Source organism: Hipposideros armiger, unplaced genomic scaffold (assembly GCF_001890085.2).
Source record: "Hipposideros armiger isolate ML-2016 unplaced genomic scaffold, ASM189008v1 scaffold_212, whole genome shotgun sequence".
NCBI lineage: Eukaryota > Metazoa > Chordata > Mammalia > Chiroptera > Hipposideridae > Hipposideros > Hipposideros armiger.
This window is the reverse complement of record NW_017731562.1, coordinates 883158-901002: the sequence shown is the minus strand read 5'-3', so window position 1 is coordinate 901002 and position 17845 is coordinate 883158. Positions and strand designations below refer to the sequence as shown.

Sequence of the window (17845 nt, the reverse complement as noted above, 5' to 3'; positions counted from 1 at the left end):
AATAAGTTAACTCAAGAAAAGCATCCTATCCAGGTGAATTTGCTGGGTATACTATAGCAAAAGTGAGACACATATCCATAAAAAATTTTAAAGCGAACAAAAGCTTAAAAAGTTTAAGAAAATCTGAACCTTGGGTTTAAGAAAAAATTCTGGTTATGAAGTTTTCCATTTGCATTTTCTTTTCATATTACTTTTAAGTAAATTTGCATGTTTTCAAATAATGGTTGCTTTCTTCCTATTGTTTTTCCAGAATTAGAGATTCTTTTAGGCACTAAATAAATCAAATACCTAATCCATCTTAAACTTAATCTCCTGCCGTTATACACTGTATAATGTTCCTCTTCTTTGTTCTAGGTCTTGCTAATTTTTTCTGAGAATAATGAAGTAATGTAATGGTTAGCAGCATAAATTATATTTTAAAAGGCACTTAATGAAAAACATATCCTTTCTTATAGAAAGGATATGTAGTTAATCTGTAAAAGATTTCTAAAATGTCAGCTTTGGCATTAAAAAGCAAAGCAATATGCTGACTTATCTATAGTGAAATGGATAAATCTTTTAATTTACAAACAAGATTATCTGTGGTTAGAGCTTTTCAAACATATTAGTGTAATAATTGAATTCAAATGGTCATTTTCCACAAATGTTCATTAATGATCCAAAGTCATCAACAGTGATTTAATTGCCCAACAGAAATGGGAAACCTTCTTTCATTGAAGTGCTCAGCCTGTCATTCTAACACGCACTTCCATTTATCAGGCTGCAGTGATACACCACAGCATCTGCCTTTTGGAAACCTTAAATACCATTTCAAGCTCAATTCAACATCTTTTGTGTCCAGTTCTCCAGGAAACCATCAAATTGTCATTAAAATATCAAATAGCATGTTATCCTGAGAAAGCAAAATCTTTCCGTTTAGCTTCTAGAAGTAAAAAAACAAGCACTGTTAGTCTTAAAATGAGAAAAAATGAGGTACAGCAGAAAAAAATCTTAAATTCAGAAAAGAAAAATTCTGTGTAAATAAGAGCTCTAAAACGAGAAGCCGAACAGTACAAATTCCTATCCGTGTACTCTCTACCACCTAAAAGATGTTCTACCAAGTTCTCCTCCTATCTCCCTAAGGGACAACTCGCCACAATGCTGCAGCCTGTTTTCTCATCTGCACAGGGATTAACATGTATAAACTCTTTTCACCTCTAATAGCCTATGATGTTAAGAACTTTAAAGAAGTTACAAATCTGTTATTTCTAGATTTGCTTCAAGGGATTAAAAAAAAAAAAAAAGCAACTACCCTGTGAGTGGTGGAAGTAGCATTAGTATAAGCTCCCCACACTGAGGCAGCTCAGGAGAGCGGTCAGTGCCAGACTCCACTGTTATCTGTAATATAGCTTCACTGAATGTGTCCTGTGGTTATGGATCTAATTGTCCTGAAAAGACTGCAAACAACTGCTCCAACAAGATGGAGCACATTAGAACCTCAGCAGGATGCCCAACAGCTAGCTTGTCTGCCTGGTTTTACACCTCTAGTAATAATGCAATTCCACAAGGAACTGAACCATCATTTGAGAAGCCACCCAACAGCCATTGCATATTTAATGAAGTCGCTCACCAAGCGCTAGAAAACAGAAGGTGCTTGGAGTGCATCATTAGTTCTGTCAGAAGGATAATTTACACATCTATCTTGTCAAATTTTCTATGGTTTATACTTTTACAATAATCAATCTAACATACATTTGATTAGTGAACTAGAAAGTTAAAAAAAAAAAAAAGGCAGTACAGGCGACATAGCCGTGGCCCCACAGAAACATATTTAGTGAAAGGATTTAACCCGTTTATGGCAGAGGTCTGTGAGCTTGTCAGTGATTACAGAATTTGAACTGAGGTCAGAAATCATGCTTATGCAAGTACAGGGACTAGGATTCTGTTTGGTTTTGCTTAACAATATAAATCAACTATATTGTAGGATAAGCGTACAAACAAAAACCACAATTTAAGTAAAAGTGTTCCATGGGTCGTTATAATAAGATAATTGTTGGAAATAGTCTTCATAAAATTCTAGAGAACCTTCTCTGGCTGTCTCAGATGAATCAATAACTTCAAAACAAAACAAAACAAAAAAAACACCAGAGGCCTTAATCCCAAAGAGGGATCACACTTCGAAGTAGATTTTTATTCCAGAGCTAACCACCACCACCAATAATGGTGATGCCATTTGTACGGTTTTTATGTGCACTGCTAGGCATTTAGAAAGTAGTTGATTATGCTGATCTGGACACATGTAACACACGAGTGCACACCTATATCATAGCTGCTTAAACATCTGCAGAGTTCATTTCCAGAAATGCAAATGATACTCTGTCCTTTCTGTATCATGCCATATTGGAGGAGGGGACAATGCATAAATAAAAACAGCAAAAACAGGGGCCTAAGACTATTTCAACATTCTTTGTATATACAGTTAACTGTGAAAAGGAATGTATACATTCATACCACATGAAGCTTGAATGCTCTTTCCAGGCCTGGATATTCATGACTACTGACTCAACTACATTCCTTTAACTTCTGATTCTTTAGAAGTATAAAGCTAGCCTGGGAATCAACACTAGAGCTACAAAAAGCCAATTCTACCACCTTTGAAAACAAGACAAGGACCCTGTGTTCCATTTTTCATAATTATTCTAAATACACAATGCTCAAAGTACTTATGACAGGTATTTAAGAGTCGTAGAAGTATTTTTAAAGATGAAAACAAACAAATAAAAAAATACAGACCAGCCAAATACTAAACATAGAAAACAAATGAGGGGAAATTCTTTATCTGCTTAAATTAAACTTGAGTTCACTTTTTTACAATTTAATTTCTAATAATGTCTTAGAGACTGGATAAAACAAATATTCTTTTTTCTTCCACAGCATCCAGTACAGTTTTAAAAACTTACTTTTGGAACAGAGAAATGAAGCTTTCAGGGATACTCTTTAAATCACAGGCTCAACAATTCCTTTTGGATGCTAATATCTCCAAGAAAGAATGCATTTTGTGTTATGAGCAACAGTATAAAAGAATGAACAGACACGTATGCAAGGGCACCTAGTAAGTGCTCTGAGTGGAAAATGTGGTCATGGTGGTCAGCCTAACCACCAAAAATGATCTGGAACTACTCTTTGTGGCCTAAGGGACTGAAGACCAAGCAAGAACTACCCAATAGGACTCTATCTTAAAAGTGATAAATCGAGGGTATGCTGACCAGACTTCTTTTTAGACAAGTTTAAAACTTTCTGAATTATGAATTTGGTTATAAGGTTGAAAAGCTTTACTATACACTTATTTAAAATACAAATTATGAAATGGACTGTACATTTAGAAAATTACTAAACTCAAACTCAGAAGTAGAATTAAGCAGACGGTAAAGGCACCTAACCATTATTAGAACTCTATTTTGGAAATTCTAGTTTGAGCACACTGGATACCCTTCAGCACTATTCTATGTCAGGTTTAAAAAGAAAATCTCAAGACTTAGCTTCTTGTATGAGTGATCTGAGCATTGACATTGTATTTTAAGAGTTCATTAATCCAACTAAACTACTAGTGGATTATGTAAGGAACTAGCACTGGAGGGAAACCTAACCTTGCATGGAGCCTGAGGTTCTGGCTCCATGAAACTTGTTAGGTACTTATGACAAGAGAAGGACAATGGATGATTTTTACTCTGAGGTACCTAGTGATCTGATCGCGATGATATTTCTTTAGAGGCAGTGAGGGGGGTCTCAACCTGAGAAGAGGATTTAGTTGTCCATTTGTTTGTGCTACAAAACACATTTTTGTGTGTTTGATAATGGTGGAGGTACATGCTAAATGCTAGCCAACAGATCTCCAATTAAGGGATGCTAACATCCAGCCTTTAAAAGAATATGAAATGGAATTATGACTATCAAAGAGTTTAATTTAATGCTTAGTGGATAATTAAAGTCATGTTTGATTTCTTTAAGTGATCTGACTTATTTTCTACTAATGAAACTTATGATATTAAGATGACAAATTCATGGATACCCTGGACTTTAACAAAGCAATTAAAATCTGATTTTATGAGATTTTTTTTCTCTTATTAAATGTTTAAAATATCTGTTTTCTTTATGCTAAGGTTTCATCTGTGCAGTTTACACAACAGCTCTAAGATCTTATAGACCCTGGGATAGGTCCTGTAATAGAGATTACAAAATAGAAAAAGTTTAAATTACTAGCGTAATAGATCACAAGAGTTGGATTTTATCTGTCTTCAGAACACAATCATGAATCATGTGTTAATTCTGCTATAGGTCCCCAAAAGATGACTTGACACACTTGAAATTTAAACTCAGTGGCAATTAATGCCTATATAACAGAGTCAAAAGCAAGTGAACAGGTCAAATAAATAAGAGATAAGTAAGGACAGAAAAGATCATATGCTCCTGGAAGACTAGGGCCGTGTTTTATTCATTTTTGTAGCCCTGTTGCATAACATAGTGTATGCCACACAGTAGGAATTCAATAAATGTTAGTTGAAATAAATAAATACTGAACCACAGTTATCTATAAGCCATTTTAGATAAGGGTTAAGGATTCAAACACCTAGGAAAAGCAAACTGGGTTTCCTTAGTTTACTTTGGTTGTATCTGCCTTGCATTCCTAAGGTTCTGACATTATTTCTTGGATCTACTCAGAGCTATTCTATAGAGGCCAAGACAAGAGAAGATATGCCATGGAACCTAAACTCTCATTTTCTTCAAATCTCTAGGACTCTCTGAGCTATATCAGTGGTTCTCAACAGAGGCCATTTTGCCCCCCAGGGGGCAATTAGCAGTGTCTAGAGACATTTTTGGGTATCACAACTGGGGCGATATTACCGGTATCTAGTAAGAAGAGGCCGAAGATGCTGCTCAACATATCACAATGCATAGGACAGCAAAGAAGAATCTGGCCAAAAATTCCAACAAATCTGGCCAAGACCAACAAATCCTGGATTATATGCTTCCAAGGATCCATCTCCTAGGAGCCCAAACAATTTCTATAAAGGCAACATACCTTCACTGCTACAACCAACTGGATTAGCAGCAAATGGCTTATTGCCATTGCAAGGTGGCCTTGCTCTGAATTTGAGGCTACTGACCAAATTAAGAGACATCTTGGAAAAACTGGTAGAGTGGATAGAAGTTACACTGAGAAAAATCAACCATTAATGACAAACACTACTTTAAAAATTAACTCTTAAAGACATGACTCTAAAGTCTACTGAAAAAAGCTTTTAAGTCATATTTTTTGGTCATTTTTCCAGCCATGTGTGAAATCTGTAAGAAATAAAGCTTCACAGCACTGTCCAATGGAACTTTCTGTGATGACAGAAATGTTCTGTATCTACACTGTTTATTTAACATATCACCCTAGCCACATGTGGATATTAAGTACTTGAAAGGTGGTCATTGTAAACGAGGAAATGGATTTTAATTTTAATTAATTTTAATTTAAATCATCACATGTAGCCTAGTGGCTTGTGGTTGACAACACAGAACATTAAAAATAAATTGTACTAAGCTGATGTTTTATAATATCGTATGTCAACTATAAGTGAATACATATATATATATATATATATATATATATATATATATATATATAAGGTGGAGTATAGTGTGGGGAGTAGAGTCAAGGGAATTGTAATAGGTATGTATGATATGGGGGGGCGGCGGATTAGGGGAGGGAGGTTGTCACCTCGAGGGGTAAAAAGTGTAACTATTGCACTGTGTTGTACAGCTGAAACTAATTCTAAAAAATCTGTATTTCACAATAAATAATAATAATAATAAATAAAATAAATAAATAAATTTTACTGGGCCGGCCGAGTGGCGCGTTAGTTAAGAACTGGCTTGGGATGGCAGAGGAACCCGGTTCAGATCCCACATATGAGGGCCAGTGACACTGCCCTCTGCAGCTAAGATGGTGAACGGCAGCTCAACCTGGGGCTGGACTGCCGTGGGTTGCTGGCAACGGTGTAGGCTGCAGAACCATGCTGCAGTGGGTTGCCATGGGCTACCGTGTGTAGCCAGTAGCCAGCGTGAGCGGCCAGTAGCTGCTATGAGCAGCCATCCAGAAGCCGGCGACTGATCTGCCTCACCCGGGAAGAGCGCAATGATGGTGCCAACTTGGGCCAATGAAACAACATCCTCCACAACTAAGACTGAAGAACAAAAAACCACGGCAACTTGTCTGTTCCCCTTCCCCCAATTCCCAAGAGCTGTTCCCCTCCCCCAATTCCCCAATAAAAATCTTTAAAAAAATAATAAAATAAATAAATAAATTTTACTGAAAGTCACTTTCAACAGATGTTACACTTGGAAGTGTTATCTATTTGGATTAACTGCTAATCACATGAAACTAACTATAAAAAGTTAATTATTCTGTGACAATTTTAATAATGTAGTACAGGCATTCTTAGGCTAACATTTAGTACTTAGAAGAGTACCGAACCCTTTATATACTGTTTTTCCTATACATACATACCTTTTCAATTAAAGGAAGCACTTTATGGCTTTCCTTTGGCATATCTGGATTGCCAGCATCACTACTCTTGAGCTTTGAGGCCATTAGAAGTCAAACAAGGTCACTTGAACATAAGCATTACAATACCAATTCCACAGCAGTCTGTCTGATAACTGAGACGGCTACTGAGTGACTAACATGCAGGGGTAGCAGATACAGTGTGGATAAGCTGGACAGAATGACTCATGTCCTGGGCAGGATGGAGCGGAATGGCACGAGATTTCATCATGCTACTCACAATGGCATGCAATTTAAAACTTATAAATCGTTTATTTCTGGGATTTTTCCATTGAATATTTTCAGACCACGGTTGACCGCAGGTAACTGAAATCTCGGAAAGTGAAACCATAGATGGGGGTGGGGGCCACTGTACTAGTTGAAGGCGATCTAGGCTGCTTGGGGCTTTATGAGTAAAGCCCTGAATATTCATGTACAGGTTTCTGTATAAACAAGTAAGTTTTCAATTCTCTGGTATAAATGTCCAAGGGTGTGTTGGGTTGAATGGTAGTTGCATGTCTGATCTTATAAGAAACGGCCAAAGTGTTTACAGAATGGCTGTACCACTTCACACTCCCACCAGCAATGTATGCATATGATTTATCTAGTTTCTCCACATCTTTGCCAGCATTTGATATTGTCACTGTTTTTTCATTTTAGCTTTCTGATAGGTGTTTGCATTATTGAATTTTGAGAGTTCTTTATATATCATAGACACAGGTCTTTTTTGGATATGTGGTTTGCACATAGTTGCTCCCATTCTGAGGCCTCTTTCATCCTGTTAACAGAGTCCTTCACAGAACAAACATTTTTAACTTTGATGAGATCCAATGTACCAATTTTTCCTTTAATGAACTGTACTTTTGGTGACCAGTCTAAAAACTCTTTGCCTCGCTCTAGATCCTGAAGATTTTCTGCTTTGTTTTCCTTAAAAGTTTTATTATTTCATATTTTACATTTAAGTCTATAATCTATTTTGAGTTAATTTTTGTATAAGGTGCGAGGCTTGGGTCAAGGTTTTGTGTGTGTGTGTGTGTGTGTGTGTGTGTGTGTGTGTGCCTACAGATGTCCCACCATTTGTTGGACAATCTACATACTTCTTCCATTTTGAATGCTTTTATACCTTTATAGCTTTGTCAAAGTCAGGTGGACATAATTATGTGGGTCTATTTCTGGCTTCTCTATTCTGTTCCACTGATCAATGTATCTCTCCTCCAATACCACAGTCTGGATTACTGAGCTATAAGTCTTGAAATCAGGTAGACTGATTCTTATGACTTTATTCTTTTTTCAAAATTGTTTCAGCTGTCTAGTTCCTTTGCCTTACCATGTAAATTTTAGAATAATCCTTCTGTAGCTACTAAAAATCTTGCTAAAACTTTGATAGGAATTGCATTAAACAAACAGATCAATCCAGGGAGAACTGACATCTTTATGATGTTAAATTTTTTACTAATCTATGAACATGGTCTTTCTATTTATTTAGGTCTTCCTTGATTATTTTTATCAGCATTCTGTAATTTTCAAAATACAGATCCGGTATATATCTTGTTAGATTTATGCTTAACTATGTACTTATTTTATTAGATCTGTGACTTTCATTTTCTTTGAAGCTACTGTAAATGGTATTTTAAATTGCAGTTTCTATGTTTGTTGTTAATATATAAAAACGTGATTGATTTTTGTGTGTGCTCTTGTATTCTACGATCTTGCTGATCTTGTTTTTGTAGATTCTTTGGAATTATCTACGAAGACAATCATGCCATCCATAAATAGTGACAGTTTTATTTCTTCCTTTCCAATCTGTATGTCATTTATTTCACAATACAGGTTTTTAAGAAATGTCCTCAAAGTTGATCTTTTGCTCATTCTTTTGAATAGTCTCTTTCTACTTTTAAAGTTTCTGATACTATTACATTCTGTTAAGACCACAAAAAAAGCTAAGAGCAGCTGCCCCTAATTATTCTCTGAACAATAGGAAATAATTTTGGTTAGGTAAAGACATCAATATTTAAACTAAGACTGGTTATATTTAATCAATGCTTTTTATTTCCTGACAAGGACTTAGGTATAATTTTAGCAAATGAACAACTTAAAAACTTAAGTCATAAACTGAAATTAAATACGTGGCTGACATAAACTCTGCTGTTTAAACTGACCAGCTCGTCCGTTACAAAAACAAGCACTATGAAGATTAAGTTAAGCAGGCTTTATATTTCCTATAGCCTCCAGTCCCAGACTACATCTGTTCTCTTTGATACACAAAACCAGAGTTAAAATAGCTCCATTTATCACAGCATGATTGTAGGCAGACAAACCAGCCTGTCTGTTTCCAGATAGTGAAAGGAACTGTTATTAATCACAATTACAGGCCAAACCCTCTAAGAGAAATTGCATCAATATTCTCCCAACCCCCAGCTCTTCTACTCTTGAACTCAAAAATGGTACTGAGTGTGTCATGACACTGCCTGAAGGTCAGGACATAAAGATGCTACCAGGTCAATTTGGGTTTTAAGTTCAGGATGCAAATGAAGGAAAATCTTTTTTATACGTAAAAAGTGATCTCTCAAAAGCTCTATTATTGATTAAGTTTAGCAGGACAATTAAACCCACTCTATTTAAACTTTATATGGAAAGGTTTCTGTTTTATGAACCTATACTGAATAGCACAGGATATTTGAAATTTACAAATTAGATGATTAACTTTAAGCAGAAAAGGATTTATGAAAATAGACATTTTTCTATACCAAATTATATAGCCAATAGTGTGAAGGAAATTTCTTTCATACAGATTGTAATAACTTTCTATAAAATGAGACCAACTGAAGGTCACAAATGAAAATATGTTAAGACAATGTTGAATCATATCCTTTGAATACGTGTATGTATTTTTTTCAAATAAACTGTAACCCTTTCTTCAATGGTTAGGGTGAGGGTTTAAGAATACAAAGCACATATTAGACTTATCAAGGTGATCACTTTGTAAATTATACAAATATCTAATCATTGTGTTGTATACATGAAACTATTGAGTTGTCAGAAAAGTGATGACGCATTTTTTCAACGAAAAACATAGAAAAAATACGTCATGACATTTCCGACAACCCAATAATATAATATTGCATGTAAACTGTAATTTAAAATTTTTAAAAGTTAAAAACAGAATACAAACCATAGTTTCACTTCGTACTGTCTATTGCTTTTAAGTTTTTAAGCTACTGTTTTTTAAGCACCTACTATATGCAAGACTCTTTAGATGCTTTACACACATTACCACCTTTAAGTCTTACAACAATTTACGAGGTGCGTATTATTACTCCCATTTTGCAGATGGGAACACTTCAGCTCAGAGAAGTCATTTCCGTAAGGTCACACAGCTAGTTAAGGGCAGAGTCAGGAGTCAAATACAGATTGGATTCCCAAGCCTATGTTCTTTCTCCTTTGTCTACAAGTCTCTCAATCTTTTATTTAAGACAAAGTTTAAATGGAACTTACATGCATAATGCACCTATGAAAGAACACTAAAATGGCTGGTGTTATACAGTTGTAGAGACAGCACATTATTTTACCCTACTTTTCCACTGAATAACCAACTCTGCTAATACGCTTTCCCAGAAATATTATGGAAGAAACTGAGCTGTTCATGATTAAACATGACCCTATAATCAAACAGGCCTGATCATTAAACGTTTGAACTAAATTAGCAATGAGACTAATGGCATTCTAACATGAAAGATTCAGAGGTGTTTGAGAATTTGTAGAACTGCCCCAATTCTGTGAGCATTAATCCACTCAACGTATTTGTTCATTGAGCATCTACTATATAGAACAGCCGTCATTGTTCTAGGGACTGGGGAACACAGTGACGAACAAGATAGTAACCTCAATGAACTTAATTCAAAGGAGAAGCACAGAAACTACACAAGAGAACAGGCAGCCAGCTCTAAGATGTGGACATTTTTATCAGAGATCTAAATGAAGGAGAAAGAGCCTTGCAAATATGGGGGGGGGGGGATGGCCTGACCAAGAAAAAGAACATCAGGAAAAGAGTGAAGAAATAGCGAAGGCCTTGAAGCGGAAAAGGTGTTGATATGTCTGAGGAAGAGCAAGAAAGCGAATACTGCTGGAGGGGAAAAGTAGTAAGAGATGAGGACAAAGAGACAGACACACCATGTGTACACTTGAAGGTTCAGATAAGGACTTTGCACTTTATTCTGAATGCAAGGAAAAAACACTGAGCTTTAAAAAGACTGCTCTGGAAGTAAGAGAAATAACAGTAGGGGCGCTGGAGTGGAAGCAGACGGGCCAGTTAAGGGGAGGCTCCTGCAGAAGTCCCCGTGGTTAGTGGTGGTGCAGTCTGGTACTTGGGAGTCATCAACATGTAGATGGTGTTTGAAGCCGTAGGACTGATGAAATCACTGAGGGACTGAGTGAACGAACACACAGGTACAAATAGGGTCAGGCTAAGCCCTGGAGCACTCCAAGGTTCAGCAGCTTAGCTAGTGGATAAGCTAGCAAAGGGAAAGCACCTTCATTTCCCAGAGCACATGAAATATATTTTGTATTCAGGGTTACCTAATTTCTTTTTCTAAGCAACAGAGGTAACCAAGTAGTTTAGTTTGTTTCCATCCAGTCATATTTTTGATCACACAGAAAATAAAAATGAGAAATGATAGAAATAAAAGATTTCTATTTCAACGAGGCAGAAGCTCTCAATAAATATGCAATCAAACCTTGCTACATTCAAGTTAAACCTAATAATTTCTAAAAAATAAATTATTTCACCAAACTTGAGTCGTCAGCAAATAAAAGGCCTATAAGCCTAGAACCTAAAAATGCACATAAATTGTACAAGTTTTTCTGTAACATGATCTGACCTGCATTTGTTTTATTACCTAATACTGTCTGTATGTTAGAAACCCACAATTAGGAAGCATAAAAAAACCAGAAAGTCAAACTATGTGTAAGAACTGAGAAAACAATGAAATACCTATGATGAGAAAAGGGAAATGTTGATTCATTGTTTTAACATCTAAAGCAGGACAAGTAATTAACGTAGTCAAAATTAAAGAAATAGGGGTTTTATGTTTTAAAAGAAAAACAGTAATGTTTAGTATTTCTTTTCATATACTTTTAAAATGGTGTCTCTTCAAATGCTGTCAATTTCAATCTTTTTAGCTTTTTGCCTATTTTCTCCATTTTAGGCTCTCAAAGCCAAAGGACAGGGACACTGAAGCAGGCGGGCCTGAGTTGAAAGTCACATTCTGGCACTCACAATTACTGCTTGTACCTTTGAGCAACCTACTGTACATCAGAGCCTTAACATATCTTCATTGGAACGATAGAAATAATGCCTGCTCCACAGCATTTGGAGAACTAAAGGAGAATAAATTATGCAGAACACCTGGCATATATTTACAGCTTTATAAATTAATTTCCCCCCTATTCTATGTCCCTTCTCTTCCCTGTTTCAACATTTATTGCATTAACTGTTTATTAAAGTTACCTTTTGGGTGCTTTTCAAAGAAAATGGGAGACTTTTATCTTGGTTAAAATGGTAATGATACCATAATCCTACCAGTTTTGATTACGGCCTTTGGAAATACTATAATATTCACAGCAGCCCAGCTCCAGGTTGAGCTGTTGTTCAGCATCTTAGCTGTGGAGGGCAGTGTCACTGGCCCTCATATGTGGGATCCGAACCAGGGCCCTTTGGTGTCCCAAGCCAGTTCTTAACCAACGCGCCACTCAGCCAGCCCAAATACTATAATATTTTATTTTACTGGACTGTAAGGTTCTTCTGGGGAAGAATTACAATTCTTTGAAAACCTACTGCCTAATGGACCAATAATATTTAAAATATGGAAAACATATTATACAACAATATTAAAAAGTACTAAGAACACCTTGTATAAAAAATATCACAAGGAGCTATTTACATTGTTGGCTTTGAAATCAAGAATTGAATCATGATCTTATAGGTTAATTAAGGCTTATATCTTTCTATTATCTTTTATTAACTTCTATTTGTGTGTGTTGATTAATACAAGGAACTATCACCATGACTTGCACAAGTAACAAAATCAAAGTTTCAAATAAATTTGTATTAGAGTAAGTGACTCTTTATTATTTCAAGTCTATGTGTATTTTCTTTTTTCCATAATGGCAGCTTTACAGATACATCAATGTTTAGTGGGTTCTGTTGGAACCCACTAAGCTCTCAGTGTCTGTGGCATATCTTAATAAATAACATCAGCAGTTCTACCATATTAAACCCTCAGCATCTCACATATAGACACTACTGGAGGGACATGAGTAGCCTCATAGGTCCTACAGTAGTAAAGTGTCTTGGCCAGAAAAAACCTGATTGGACTTTCCTCTGCAATGTTGCAGGTCACTTGGTCATTTACAACTTCTATAGACTTTCTGACACTGTAAAGCTTGAGTAAACTGAGAAAATCCTCTCACAGTTAAGGAAATAGCTTACCTAAAGCTATAGAAAGGAACTTTTTTCCTTCAAACAAGTAATTATAGCTCAATTATTTTGCCTCCTCCCTCCATGCAATCAATTTAGAATAAAGAACATATTATTACTTCATGATATTATGTACTTTTACAAGTTCCTTACATATTAATATATTCCATCCTGAAATAGAATATATAAAAAAGATTTTACATAATGTATATGGCTTTCTGAATATTTTAGAGGAAGGTGCTAAAAGTGTAAGTATTTTTATGAAATATCTCCTGTTTAAATTTCCAAAATTAGGTGCAGACTTTTAATCAGAAGCTTTTAGTTGTACTTGAGAGCTTTCTAATATCCATTTTGCTCCTTCATTTTTGTCATTCTAACATTTATTACAATCTTCATCAAAAGATAATAAAAGATGAGGGAAAGAATAAATTTGTTCACTTCAATGCTTACCAATCAGCTAAGTTAGAAATTTATTTGTGGGACTTAAGAAAAAAAGTAAGGTGATAGCAAAAGGTTATAATGATACAAGGATCCTGGGAACTCGCTTTTTACTTCATTCATCCACATGATCAGTCTTCTCCAGGCCTGGTTGCAATACTGTTACATGGACACAAATCCTCTACAGCCCACCCTTTCTTCTATCAAAATTCTTTCATTCATCCTACACATGTGCATGGAGGGCAGACCGGTGGGGAGAAGGGGAAGAAGTACTGTTCTAGGTGCTGATACACAGTAACAAACAAAACAGGTCCCTGCCAGGGACTGAGAGGCTTAGTTGGTTAAGAGCTCGAGTGTGAGCTCTGAGCAACAGGGTTGCTGGTTCGATTCCCGACCCACGCTGGCAGGACGGCTCAGCTAAAAAAAAAAACTAAAAAAACCCCAGGTCCCTGCCCTATGGACTCTCACTTTCCAGTAGGAGGAAACAGCTAATTTTAAGAAGTACAAATATGTAGCATATTAGATAATGCTAAACACTGATGAAAAATCAAACAGGGAAAGAGGGATACGGAGAATCCAGGGCAGGGGTACAAACTGAACTTTTTAATTCAGTGGTCATTTATCCTCATGCTCCTCCCGAAAAAATGTGTTTGTTTGTTTTTTAATTTAAAAATCCACATATATCTATTTTTCTAAGCACCAAATTATATTGAGGGATATGTTCAGAACATATTTTTATTAAGGGAACAGGTGGATAATCTCAAAAATTACTATTTTAATAAGACAATAGCCATTGTTTCACTTTTTAAAAACTGCCTTTCATAAGACTGCTAGTAACATAGGTAGATATATCCTAATTTTTATTGGTGATGGGATCAATTCTCTGATAAAAATTAAAACTTACCACAATGATCACAAAGTAATAACAAAACAGCATTAAAATCTTGAAAAAAGATTATTTTCATATTGTGTCTTGATTCATTTGCTAAATTTTGGGTGGGCAAAACAAACAGCTCTTCAATATATGGTACAACTGATATCCAGCTACATTCTAATAGTGGCTGAGAAACATTTATGTTGTTTTTCTTTTTTCCCTTTAAAAACTTTCGTGGTGATGGTCAAATAGTTCCCAGGCAAGCTGGGCTCTTCCTGGATAACAGGCAGTTCCCTGAGAACTCAGAATGTTGTCTAGGTTCATACCCTGGGGCAGGCTTGTCTAGTCCACCGTCTGTTGGTTACTGCCATAGCCTAGACTACTTCAGAGACAGACATAAAAACATCCAAGAAATCTCACGTGCTCTCACATTATTCGTATTATGACTCTCCCCAGCATTTTACCAAACCAAGTATTTTTCACATTAGGAACACTGTAAATTCTACCCCCAAACAAGAATACCTCCGTGGTGATGTGACAGACTCCCTCCATTAGCCAGGATTTCTTCTCTAGCAGCTGCCTGTATTTGGAAACAACACAACAAATAGTTGCTACTTAGATTTCACTTTGAAGTAAGAGTGAGAGACCCAACTCCCAAAGGAGGCACATACTTCCTGGGTTAAATAATCAACTAGAGCCTAATTTTCCTTGCTCGTAGGTTTACTGCATTTAAAAAGCAATTAAAATATACAGCCTCGCTCTATAGCTTTTCCAGTGAATAGTCACAATATCTACCATAGTCACATCAAGATTCCAGAAAAGTAAAAGGCAAAATAATCCATTCAGCAGCATTAAATCGTTAATAATAATGAAAAAAAAATTTTGTAAAGACAGAGCAAGGTCCTACTCTGAAGTAAACATCTCAGTATATACCAAAAAACATTAGTAACTAACATTTATTGACTGCTTATTGTATGCCCAGAAAAACACTAAGCAATTTACCTACAGTAATGCGTTTGTTTTTACTATATAGCCTTATGGAATAATTACGATTACTCCTATTTCATGGGTAAAGAAAATTAGGCTTAGGTGGTTAAATTACCCACCTAATATCATACAGTGGGCATCAGACTCAAGATTACTTACAAAGCTATCTGGGGTCAACTATAAAAGCCCTTATGGAGAACATTTCTTAGGTCAATATCTTGGGACAAATTACCTGTCAGGCCTATGGATATATAAGTATGAAAAAAAAACCAAAAACAACTCTTGTTTTATCCTAACATGCTACACCCTGACTACTCCTTATAGAGCACTAAGGTTAGAAAGATTAAACACGCACACCAAAATAAAGAATCAATGGAGTGCAAGGTGAAAAAGGGTAACAGAAACTGGAATTACATTTAATTCCTGAGTGTGTAATAGCCATGAGTTAAAATATCTGGAGTGCCTGAACCTCTGGGAATTACACAGGTGTGTACAAACCATGGGCAGTTAGGCCAGGGTAGAAAAGGGTCCGGCTGCGACAGATGGACCACATCTCACTGCAAAGTAATTTATTAGAACCATCATCACTTAGGATTTAGGGTTTTTGAAATGAATCATAAATATGCTAGCCCTGCTGTAAGACAGTATATCGTCTAACAAATTATTTCAAATAAAGCAATAACTACTTGAAATCAGTAGCACATACAGGATGGCAGATTGGAGTGGTAAAGAAGGCAGAATTTCATTCTTGTAGTACTACAGGGAAGGGGCAGTGGGGAGCCAAAGGGCAGCACAAAAACACTAAAGGACTACGGTGATGGGAAAGGACTTGAACTTTTGAGGATGATGGATATGGTCATTATTTTGATTTGGGGTGATGGTTTCACTGGTGTATATTGACTTCTATTTCATGAAATTGTATACTTTAAATATGTACACTTCACTGTATTTCAATTTTACTGCAAAAAAGCTATTAATGGGGGTATACCACTGGAAATTATCTTGTAGCTCTACTATTTTTGGCGGGCACACAATACATTTAACACTAGGACACCTGAGGTTTTAACAAATCTCAGTCTCTTCTTGGTTCCTCCAATCTAGTCTGTTTCTTCAACTGTAGGCATGAGAAATAGTGACCTTCAAACAGAAGGCTTTATAAAAATTAGAAGCAACTACTAGCAAATGAACCTCAATGGTTTACATATAGCTTTAGCAAACAAAAATGTGATAAACCCAGATTAAGGGTATCACAGCACAGACCAAGAACATCAGGGCTGCCGACCTCAGCGGCAGCCACCGTCTGGAGATGCGCGGGCTGCCAAAGTGGTCAAGGATTCCTGTAGTCCTTTGTTATTTAACTTCATCAGGTACTATGTACTATAAGTAACAACCAAAAAAAATCACAAGCTATAGAACATTAATTCTTATATACATAGAGGATATTAATTCTAGACTCACAATTCAGTATACAGCCCAGTGCAACAAATATGCTTCTCATTTCTATGGGCTATCACCTAGGTGGGCCACACGTGATTAGAGAGTGAAACTAAAATCATAATTGATAGTAAAGTTTACTTAAATTAATGAACAAATTTAAGAGCTATAGTCATGTATGCAAAATTACCTCGGTTTGTTCAAACACAGTCAGTGGGTCACTTATTCCCCTGTAGTTAAAGGCAAAGTAGAAATAGATACATGCACCTGCATCGTAAGTCTGCGTCACCCTAAAAAGCAAACAGACAAATCCCCATGAGGCTTTAAGTTAAGTGAAATCAGATTCAACATCTAGAAACTTAAAGGCAAGATCATCTGAATGATGTGCTTGAGCCATAATATCATTCTCTACCCAGCCTTCCACTTCATGGAAGGAACAGAGATGGGCTGGATGAAGGAGACACACACACACACACACACACACACGAACTATCTGTACTATTTTTACAATTTATTGGGGTAAGTCTGAATTATTACCCCCCCAAAATTTAAAAACAATGTAAATGTTTCCCCAACTGGCCTGAAACAAACAAAAACCTCACCTTCTCAGAAGAGTTTCGGGTTTTTTTGTTTTTGTTTTTTTTTACGAAGTATATTGTATTTACATTTACGAAGTATACTGTAGTTAAAGACAGTATAGACTAGACTAGAAGGAACTTGAGGATCCACTCTAAGTCTTCTGAACTTCCTCAAAGTTAACAGGAATAAGTATCAGAACTTAAAACTAGGAAATGAGAGATGTTCAAATACCAAAAGTGATCAGAATAGCATATTCACCAGGTTCACATTAATAATTAGTACGGACTTTGAAAAAAATTGAATGATCATATCAAATGCACTGACATGACCTTAAAATAGTGTCTCCGAAGGCTACACTCTAAGCCCCATATATGCGCATGTTGTATGTGTGTTTGCAAAAAAGGTAAAAAACATTAATCAAATCATATATACAGAGAGTGCCCAAAAAAGTATACACATTTTAAGAAAGGAAAAAACTGTATTAAAATTG

The 17845-nt window shown here is 36.0% G+C and overlaps 1 protein-coding gene across 1 annotated transcript in view; it reads right to left on the bottom strand.

Moving 5' to 3' along the window:
* AGPS (alkylglycerone phosphate synthase) overlaps window positions 1-17845 on the bottom strand; it is a 124927-nt gene that overhangs the window by 5984 nt on the left and 101098 nt on the right. The window contains exons 18-19 of the mRNA XM_019654018.1: window positions 16967-17066; window positions 14878-14935 (exon numbers count right to left, since the gene is read on the bottom strand). Of these exons, the coding sequence (XP_019509563.1) occupies window positions 14878-14935; window positions 16967-17066 (158 nt within the window). The remainder of the gene's footprint in view (window positions 1-14877; window positions 14936-16966; window positions 17067-17845) is intronic.